The 10,643-nt window shown below is 42.2% G+C and overlaps 1 protein-coding gene across 1 annotated transcript; it reads left to right on the top strand.

Annotated features, from left to right (window-relative positions):
• Positions 1-1,439: 1,439 nt before the first annotated feature.
• On the top strand, positions 1,440-10,149 carry LOC127531112 (unconventional myosin-XV-like). Its single transcript, XM_051939572.1, has 11 exons — positions 1,440-1,529; positions 1,895-2,179; positions 2,260-2,354; positions 2,486-2,563; positions 2,660-2,756; positions 4,515-4,663; positions 4,757-4,887; positions 7,263-7,396; positions 7,478-7,611; positions 8,082-8,222; positions 9,746-10,149. The coding sequence occupies exons 3-11, from the start codon at positions 2,271-2,273 to the stop codon at positions 9,788-9,790; spliced, it is 993 nt and encodes a 330-aa protein (XP_051795532.1). The 5' UTR covers positions 1,440-1,529; positions 1,895-2,179; positions 2,260-2,270; the 3' UTR covers positions 9,791-10,149.
• Positions 10,150-10,643: the final 494 nt, after the last annotated feature.

Here is a 10,643-nt window from a genome sequence, read left to right as displayed (position 1 = left end):
TGACTGCTCTGCAGGCAGGTAAGCCACTAAATACTAACAGTCGTCTGCTTTCTCTCTGTCCAGAGTACGACAGTACTTTGGGCTTAATACGTGTCGGGGGTCGGTTGAGGAAGGCTGAAGGGTTACAGGATGCTATCCATCCGATCGTCTTGGCACCCGACCACTCTGCCACCCCGCTGCTTATCCAAGATTACGACCATCGGCTCCTCCACCCAGGTCCAGACCGTGTGTTCGCGGAGATGAGGCGGACATACTGGATTCTGCGTGGCCGGCAGGCTGTGAAGAAGTACCAACGCAGCTGCACGGGGTGCCAGAGATGGCGCAACAAACCCACCGTTCCACGTATGGCAGATCTCCCTGCCTCACGGCTTCGTCTCCAGAAACCACCCTATTGGTCAACTGGGGTGGACTGTTTTGGACCCTACGCTATCAAAATCGGCCGAAGACAAGAGAAGAGATGGGGTGTCATCTTTAAATGTCTGACTACGCGGTGTGTTCATCTCGACCTTTTGTGTAGCATGGACACGGACTCATTTCTCCTTGCTTTGCGACGCTTTGTGGCAAGAAGGGGTAAACCATTTGAGATCCTCTGTGATCGGGGTACTAACTTCCAGGGTGCAGACAAGGAACTGCAGAGAGCATTTGAGGCTCTTGAGCCAGCTCTGAAAGAGCAGTTAGCGAAGCAGACCATCAACTTTAAATTCAATCCGCCTCTTGCCCCTCATTTTGGAGGCATCTGGGAGAGGGAAATTAAGTCTGTTAAAGCTGCCCTGCAAGTTGTGCTTAAGGACAGAGTTCTCCCTGAAGAGGTACTGCTTACTGTGATGATAGAGGTTGAAGGCATTCTTAATTCGAAGCCCCTCGGTTATGCCACGTCAGATATTGCAGACCCTGACCCCATAACGCCTAATCTCTTGCTTATGGGGCGGCGAGATGCATCCTTGCCACAAGCTGTGTATGGTAACAGTGACCTGATAGGACGTCGCCGTTGGAAACATAGCCAGGTCCTAGCAGATCACTTTTGGGTCCAGTTCACCAGGAACTACCTTCCCAATCTTCACCAGAGAAGGAAATGGTGTACTCCCACTCCAGACCTTACCACCGACCAAGTGGTCATGGTTATTGACCCACAACTACCAAGGGCACGTTGGCCCATAGGACGTGTTACTAAAGTGATACCCAGTGACGACGGCAGGATCCGCGTAGCTGAAGTGGACATTAAAGGGTCTATCTACACCCGTCCGGTAGCCAAACTCATCTCCCTTCCGGAGATGCCAGAGGACTAAGAACAGCACAGCAGGGCCCTTTGTGTGTTTTAACAAATTAGCTCTCGTAATTTGGGGGCGGCTGTGCAAATTTCCCTGCTCTTACCTGCTGTGCCTTTAAGAGACAGCGTCATTGCGTCACGTTCATCTCCCCATGACATGCGCACTGCTCAGTAGGTATTCAGTACGCAGAGGGAGCCACAACCGTGAGACGCATCTCGTGGACCTTTGTGTGTTTGTGCTTATTTGTGTGTAAATGCCTATGTAAGTATTCCAAATGCTTGTTATCTATGTGTTATAAGTAAATCCACCTTACAGAGAGTGATTTCGCTGTGCCAAAGCGCATTTATGTTCTCTACTAAAGTTAATTGATTTGCCTCGCTCTGTCCGCCATTGAACACGAGGGCCGCAGTTATGAAACCTCTGTCGTCAGTTGGCGGCCCTCTGGCGCGCCCTTGTGGACACTAAGCGCAATTGCAGCCATGTTTATTGCTATTAACCTATGCCTGTATAACTGTGTGTTCATAATGATAGGCCTGTTATATGACCGTGTATTCGTCATTATCATTGCACACTTATACCTGATGTGCTCATTGGTGTGTAACACATTTATTCATTGTTCTTTATAGGAAACCGTATACAGATACATAAACATACACCCACGCATATACACTCATACTCACTTATCTTCCACTCACTGTCATACCTGGATGTATATAGCTTCCTATTTGGATACAATAAAGAGGATTTCTTCATCAAAATCTCTGGATCAGCTGCAGTCTTTCTGACAGAAGACTTAGGCCAGACTTGTGTAAAGCCAGCATACAGTGTCATAATATCCACAAGTACTCTGCAACCCTACGTCACACACCACCTTCATGAAATCTCTGAGGATTATGAACACCCATACCAAGGTAAAGAAAGTTATTTTACTGCTGAAAAGTGTAATTTTTTTTTTAAATAAATTTTTAAAGCAAGCCGTTTTTGTGTGCAGAGCTGGCACAGATGTGTGAGGATAACCTCCAGCGCTCTCTCAGTTTTGGTGGTCGCCGTTGCATCCCCTCACATGTCGAGATGGAAGCTTTTCTGGCAAGTTGAGCTTAAGCTAATAACAGAATTCTTGTCATGGTTTATTTTACCTGTTATGTGTCATTATTCTCTGCATTTGCAGTTGATCTCATTATGTGAACTCATTGTGAGCAAACCTTGGTTTCCTTTAGGCTGGCAAAGGTTCCAAAGTTATTCCTGTACAGCTGCCAGGGGGAGTGGACTTCCCCATTAACATCCGCAGCTTCACTGTAAGATTCATTTATATCCAGAACCTTATCTATGAATCAAACCATCAATCTTTTATTTCATCAAATATCTCCATGGCTTTATTTTCCTTCCTCTAGATTGTAGGAGAGGCAGTAACAGAGTTATGTAAAGAAATGGGCATCTCAGATTTCAAAGAACTCACGGAGTTCTGCGTCCTCGCCTCCAGACGTAAAGGTAAATCACACCAATACTGACTGTCACAGAAAGCAAAGTAAGTGTTGATTATTGCTTTGTACATTTACTTTTTCTGAGTTGAGTATTTCTTCCACTTCTGTAAGAACTGTGCACAGCATTGGAGCAGGTACAGATGCTTCACTTGGCATCTTTCGTGACACAATTTCTGTCTCCCAAAGAGCATCTTAGTGTGTAGCATTGGGAAGGTTGTCTCTGTAGATTCACAGAGAACTCAAAAGTGAGTCGTTCTCAGTTCTGAACCGAGAATTGAAGAAGCCTCTTGGATGAGAAGTTAAACATCTCAAAGACTCCCGACAAGAAGCCCAATTCCTAGGATTGCTAAAAATTTAAACTGTCGTTGCTGGAGCTGTGTGCCAGTTTCTTATATCCTCCTCAGACATTGGAGCTGCACTCAGCAAAGATTTCATAGGGTTTTTGTTTGTTTGTTTGTTTTTTGCTACAAACCGCCTAAAGGCAATAAGACAGATGTGAAAATCCAGACTATGCAGATTAACAGGTTGTCGTACTCCCCAGCACATTTTTGGTAAATGACCCAAAGTGTGTGGACCAGAAGGTTGTGTGAAGTTTGGGTTTTTCTTCTAGACTCAGAAGCAGTACACAAAGTTGTAGTAGAACTGGTGGATTTATTAAATGATCAGTCTTTAAAGGTGAACAGAGGTGGCTGAGGGCTAGCTAGAGGTGATCAGCTGGAGGCAGTGTAATGTGTGTGAGGAAGGGAAGTTGGCTGGACACAAAGACTGTGCTGATGGTAAAGCACACCGGAGGATTTACGCATTGGATCCCAAGAGATCAGCAGAGTAGCAAACAAGAAGCTCTAAAGACAAAAGCTAAGCGTGTTGCAGTGGAGGTGGCCGGAGAGTTGCTGTGGTTGTACCATAGTGGCAGAACAATCTGGGACTGGAGAGCAGGAGAAGCCCGGGTGTTATGGAAGTCTTGATGAGGTGAGATGATTTGCTGGTGCGTCAGTCAGCTGCAGTGAAACTAGCCAAGCCTTCAGCCACACACTGAGAGAAATGAGATCAAAAAGGAGGAGGAGAATAGAGGACAAGGGATGAATCAAAACGAGAACAAACCAGAACAGGTTGGTTGCAAATGCCTAAGTTGTGCTGGTGGTCTGCTATTCTGGAAATGTTTAGGAATGCACACCATTTCATTAAGCTTTAGGTAAGATATGCAAGGATCCAGCTGATGTAGGTGCAAGAACACAAGGGATCCTGGGTGGTTTTAACAGCCCAGAAGGACAGAACTGGGGCCATGGTTGTGCAAGCATAGAGGGACAAAAAGACATCACCGATTAAAGTGGAAGGAAGAGGAACATGGGAATGATTGGACCTTAGACAAGTCTCACAACTGACATCAGATAAATGTCTACAAAGCCAATGAGTGGGTTATCAAGAAATATTGAGCTTCAAGTCAAAGTTTTCACTATCATGAAGATGGCTCTTTCTCCTGGATCACCATGGTAACTTCAGACAAGGAATTTGAAGGCGGAATGTCAGATTTGTTCTCATCAGTTTTAAAATACTGTAATACTATACTTTCCAGCACATCCTGCTGCTGTAAAGAGACTTTATATTTATTTTTCCACACAAAGAAGCCATGCAGAACAAGGCCACATGAAACAAAGTATCCAATTAGGCTTTTTCAGTCATCTTTGAGCAAAGAGAGCCAGATGGTTACGTGACACAACAGATCAGTGTCCCAGAACTCCTAACAGCTCTGCTCCCTGTATTCCAGATGGAATGGTGCGTCCTCTCCATGCTGAAGAGTACCTGTTTGACTTCCTGTTGGACGGTGGATCTATCTCCTTGTCCCTGAGGAGAGTGAACTGGAAGAGCCCTCTGTCCTACAGCAATGACCTCTATGTGGATTTCCACTATCAGCAGGTGACAAGATGACTACAGAGCGGCCAGGAACAACAGGACTTGTCAACCACTGATCTAGTTTCCATCTAACTGTTACTGTCTGTGTGTGTGTAGCTGCTGGGTGACTACCTGAGTGGGCAGCTGATGCCTCCTCCTGCTGCAGGAGGGTCCTCACCAGTCCAGCTGATGGGAGAGCTGTCAGCCCTGCAGCATCTGGCTCTGGGTTTGGAAGACCAGCCTACCCTGTGAGTAACACACACTGAGTCAGTCATACAGTACTTTGCAAGGTTTTAAGAGACTGGCTAATTTAAACAGTCTAGACAAAACATACAGGCACAAAGGTTTGGACTGCCCTAAAAACGATCCACAAGTTGCTGCAGTGGAAAACAACCTTGTGTGCACAATAAAATGGCACAGGAAACACCATAAAGTCTCAGGTCAGCAGCTGCTCTAGTTTGTGACACATTTCAAGCTTGGGGTTTTCTTCAAGCAACATTACATTGTTTTAGATGTGAATCTAGAAAAAGAGCAAAGGTAGAAAATAACATGTCATGTAGTGAAACCATATTTGCTCAACAATACTGATAACATGAAGCAATAATGGGATGCTCATATTGTTGATAAAGAGTATAAATAGCATCTAGCTTAGTTACTATTTTACAAATGAAGACACCAGGACTATGAAAAAACACACATGGAACTATTTAGTAAACAAAATGTTCAAAAGAACTACAATATGTTTCACATTTTAGATTTTTTAAAGCAGCCATTTTTTGCCTTGAAGACAGCTTTCACCAGGATGGTAACCAGCTTCACGAGGTCACCACCAGGAATGGTTTCCAGCTAACAGATGAGACATGTCAAAAGCTAAAAGATGGAATTTGCTGCCTTTTATTGTGTGTTTGAAACCTTCAGCTGTGTTTTGTCAAGGTAGCATTGGTACACAGCAAACATCTCTATGCAATTAATGTAGCAATCCATAATGTAGCAAGAACTGGTCAACTAAGCAAAGAAACCAGTCCATCATTACGTCAAGACGTGAATTTTGGTCTGAATGTCAAGAGTGTACGAAGGAGGCTACTTTAAGGAATTTAAAATTGGAAAGATGTTTGGCTTTGTTTGTGCTTTTGCATTTACTGTATGATTCCAAATGTACTTAAGCAAGACACCGAACCCCTAACTGCTCCGGATGGGTTGTGGTTAGCTCCCTTGCATGGCAGCTTTCACCATCAGTGTGTGAATGTGATGTATAATGTAAAGCACTTTGGGTATCGTTTCAGGGATGTTGAAGCGCTATATAAATACAGACCATTTACCATATGTGTTGTTTCATATTTTTTATGTATTTAGCTTTGTTCTACACTGTAGAAAATAGGCAAAAACCTTGGAATGAGTAGATGTGTCCAGATTGGCGGATGACAGTCTAGATCTGGACGCAGACGCCGTCTTATACAGACCCGGACCTGCAATTGGTGTAATTGTAGCAGGATTGTAAATTTGATGAGTCTCTTCTATTTTACCGGTGCAGCTTTTCCTGTGTTTACAGCATATTATCAGCTCAGGAAACACACAGACCAGTTAGGTACAAGTTCAGCCATCCCACGTGACGCTACTCAGCCAATGAAGTTTCTGCATTGCAGGTGCTAAAAATCGCAGTTCTGCCTTCAGAAAACAGTTGAGAGGTGAGGGACAGATGAGAGGACAGACAAAAGAGGAAAATAAATAAAGCAGCCCTGAGAAGAAAATAGCCCTGTACATGCTGACTATGTTTGGCTCAACATTCAGCTGTGAGGCAGCTTTCTCAACTATGAACATAATCAAAACTGAATATCATTCCAGACTCACCAATGAGCCCCAAACGTGTTTGAGAACGACCCTGACACCATTCAGGCCACGATTCAAAATACTGACAGGACAAGCTGCAGCTCAGTTCTCCTGTTAAGCAGCAGGAAATATGAAAGGGATTGATATAAGACAGGGAAAAATATAAAGTGTGTAATTGTTTGCATTTTTTGAGATTTAGATATTCTCAGGTAACAACTGGTTCAGGTTGTTCAGTCATTATTTTTTAAAGTTCTGCACTTTATTTTAAGATTTACAGTTACATCAAACGTTATTTATTATTAAATGTTGTCAAAATGCTTATGAACTGTACTGAATTAATTTAATGTGACAGTCAGTTCGTGATTACATGCACACTCTAATAGAACTACTTGGCTACATCTACATATATCACACTGATTCAAGTTGGACATTATGATGTTCTGGATCTTTGCTTTAATAAATTTTCTGACTGAACCTCTTTGAATTTTACTTGGATACCCCTGGACTAGTACTTTATGCACTAAGCCCAGCAGTCTATGGTGGACAAACTGTGATGGACGCTGTTTCTAAATAATACGTCTGACGTGTTTTGTTGCTTATTCTCTGACACATGCAACAATATTGATCTATCTACAATAAGCCACTTTCAGCTGACATCTTAGATCTACCATGAAAACATTATTTTAATTATCACTAACAGCATCTATTTCACACTGACCGGGAGGCTGAATGCTTCCTAACCTCTAGATGTTATGTTTGTGAGTACTGAGATTCAGTCTGCATTTTTCTCCACGAGGCCGAAGATAAAGGAGTACCTGCCATCACAGGACGGGCTCAGCAGCAAAGTGGAGGAGATTTACTCCTTCTGCCAGCGTCAGATAACTGCCATGGAGTCGCTCAGTCCTCAAGATGCCAAGATACGATTCATTGGTGGGTAACGCCTCTCCTCTTATCTAATCCTCTCCTCTAATGTGTTACTAATGTGATCCATCTGAATCCTGTGTCTCTCAGAGTTTGTGAGCACCCTGCCTCTGTTTGGCTCCAACACTTTCCTGGCTCAAAAGGTGAGCCAGAGTGGTATTCCCTCGCCCTGCATGGTGAGCATCAACCAGGAGGAGGTGCTGTTCCGTCACCCTAAAACACAGGTATGTCCCCTTATCATCTATATCTGAAATGCACCTTTCTCAGCCTTTGCCTGCGACGTCAATAAAGTATTTTTTCATTATAATCAAACTAATGCGCCTAATGAGTGCTTCAGTGGGTAAAGTAGTATTCTTTCTCAGCTGATGGCCTCAAAAAGAATAAAGTTAGACATTTCACTTTTTATTTATTTTGCACTATGTGTCCTGTCTTAGATTAATCAGAGCAAGAAATCCTCTTCTAAACTGCTCTGCTAAACAAAGCACAAACTCATGTCTTACACCAAATTTAGTGTTATTCAGTCAGACTGTCCGTCAGTCCGCCTGCAGAAACGCCATCTTTTCGGTCAGGTTGGCAGCCCCCACATCTCTCTACTAATGCTTCATAAACACAGCAAGTGTTTGATACGAACCTCCCAATGTTCAGCTGATCATTTTGTCAGCCATCTAATGATTGTTGTGTTAATCTGCTGCAGGAGCGAGTCTTTCAGATTTTCCTGACAGATGTTCAGTCCATGCGCACCATCGCACCCAAGAAACAAGGCAAAGAGCCAGCAGTGGAAATAAACTACGGCAATCCAGCTAATCCCAAAAAAGTCACCATTCATCTCAAACAGGTAAATCACTTACAGCTGTAACAGTAGGCTCTATTTTTGTAGCTTTTTGTAGCTGTGCAGTGAACTGGTGTGTCCTGGTTTTGCAAGTTGGCGACTCAGTTTGCACCGCGGTAGGAGAGATGTGGCTGAGGGTGTGGTAATGCCTCAAGTTTTGTGTTCCTCAATCTTTTGGTCACTTTATTTGGTGAAGGGACTGCCATGGCCCCCACTGAATTCTCATCTTCCTCAAGTTCATCCACCGAAACTCCAATATCCATGTTTCAGTTAAAGTAACTACCGTGCCAGAATGTATGTGAAAGCACTAGAAGTTAACAGGAGCAGAAGTTTTGTTTGTTGCTTCCGGCTCTTTGTAGAAATCTTTGCTCAGAGTTTTTTAAACATCTGTAGCATCAAACTCGCATGACACACAACTTCATTAATTGCTTCCAATTATAAATGATCCCCAACATACAGGCGTGATCAGTATCTAACAGGAAATAACACTGTGTGCTTCACTTCAGAAAGGTTAGCTGTCCTATTAATCTGACTTGTTCTGTCTTCATCACAGTTAAGGTTTGTTTTCATGGGCAGTTGTTGCATTTTTGTGATAGATGTAAACGAGAAACGGCAAACGCTTTTTTGCTTTCTGTGATGTTTTAATTGTTTCAGGATCGATGCTGAAATATAGAATCTTTCTGAAATCAGTTCTGACAATTCGAAGCGTGCTGCCTGTCTGTTAATGTGACAACATGCAGTTATGAATGGTGCCATGCTGAAAATGATACTGTTTAACCTAGTAAGACTGGCATTACAACTTCTACAAAAAGTGACCGTGGTGCTAATTAAGACACGAGGCCGACACACTCAGGTGTCCACAAATGAACAGAAATGAATGAAAGTCTAAAGGTGGCTCCGATGTGAGAATAACTCCTTTATAACTGGATGATCTTAAACATGATCCATCATCACATGTAGCAATGCAAAATAAACATTTTGCCCCGACATAAACTGGACATTAATGCCAGTTTAAAAAACATTGATAAGCAGTAAAAAATACATAATGAACTTTGTTTTGCTTGTTGTACTGCTCATATGAGATATTACACTTGAAATATGTCCTTATTTTATGCAGCTAATGGTAAACCATTTTTCAATCAATCTTTCCATTAATGTTTCATTTCGGTGATTCATCATTTGGTCAATACGTGACATAAAATGGTGAAAATCACACTTTCTTAAGGGTCAACCTCGGATAGAGGCTTTGAGCAAACTAAATAGATCTAAACGACAAAGGGTTTGGCATTTTGGGTGATCAATTATCAAAAATGCTACTGAATAACGTTGTGTTGTTGTTTAACATCTACTTTGGTGTCAGTAGTGCATGTACACATACAGCTCTGGGCTCTGTGGAAGCCCAGACACTGAACAAACTGTAGAAAACTTGCATTGCTAGATTAAGTACTTATTTTTTTAATTGCCTATCAGTTTTAATGAACTGTATATGTGCTTCCATGTCTAATTCAGTGTGTTAATCTCTTTTCCAGGCTAAACAGTTGTGCCACATGCTTGCTCTGCTGATGGAGAGCTGATCCCGCTGTCGGCCACCACTTCTATTTGTCATCGCTAGTAGTCACACACAGTAAAGGGATTTTTTGTTAATGACTGGCTTCTGTGACTGATTTGTTTTTATCTCTTAATTAGTGAATTATTGATCAAACTGACTGACATAACATGCAGACATGATGTTGATCTTCTTTTCAGTGCTTTCTGAGAGGAAATATGATGCTGTACAAACCCATGTATCACAAATGCAGGCGGATGTACGTTAATTCACTGTACTAGTAAATCAAAGCCTTAAATTTGATCATTTTGTGTATTAAAATTCTATTTTTGAAATGTAAAGGCTGTTAATCATGATAAGAATTAAGAGCATACGCATTTTTAATGTTAACAATTTATAAGCATTAAATAAATGTTGATTTATTTAATCTCAAGTGTTTATTTTCCAACATTTTCTCATTCATAAGAATGGTGGGTCTAGTACCATCATCAGCCACAACTGCAATTTGTCCGATATTATCCTGGCTTTGGACATTATCTTTAACTTCTTTTTTGGGTGCAATATTGACATCATGGGTCAGAAAATGCAACCATGATGTCAAGTTGAAAAATAAATCGCATTACCACCTTGGATACTCCTGCTGTGCACTGGCCAGTAATTGAAATCAGACCATGATAACTGAACCACCGATGCACAATAGCGTTGCAAATGGACATCAGTGTGATGTTACCTCAAACAATAAAGCTGTTTCAGAGCTCAAGGAGTTTGGTTTAGAGTGGATTGCATTAATAAATGTAGGAGAGCGTGCGTTGTGAGAGAGAGCCCTGGTCTTCAGGATTTAAACATTAGTGGCAAAGAGTTAAGAATTTTGGTTGATTTTA

This window comes from Acanthochromis polyacanthus, chromosome 19 (genome assembly GCF_021347895.1).
Source record: "Acanthochromis polyacanthus isolate Apoly-LR-REF ecotype Palm Island chromosome 19, KAUST_Apoly_ChrSc, whole genome shotgun sequence".
NCBI lineage: Eukaryota > Metazoa > Chordata > Actinopteri > Pomacentridae > Acanthochromis > Acanthochromis polyacanthus.
Note: the sequence above shows the minus strand (reverse complement) of the source record. Positions and strands in the feature narration are given on the sequence as shown.

Bases quoted from the DNA above. Each gene is read 5' to 3' on its own strand.
- LOC127531112 (XM_051939572.1), top strand. From the start codon at position 2,271: ATGTGTGAGGATAACCTCCAGCGCTCTCTCAGTTTTGGTGGTCGCCGT. The intron at 2,564-2,659 runs GTAAGATTCATT...TCCTTCCTCTAG, and splicing joins TTAACATCCGCAGCTTCACT to ATTGTAGGAGAGGCAGTAAC. The intron at 7,612-8,081 runs GTATGTCCCCTT...AATCTGCTGCAG, and splicing joins TCCGTCACCCTAAAACACAG to GAGCGAGTCTTTCAGATTTT.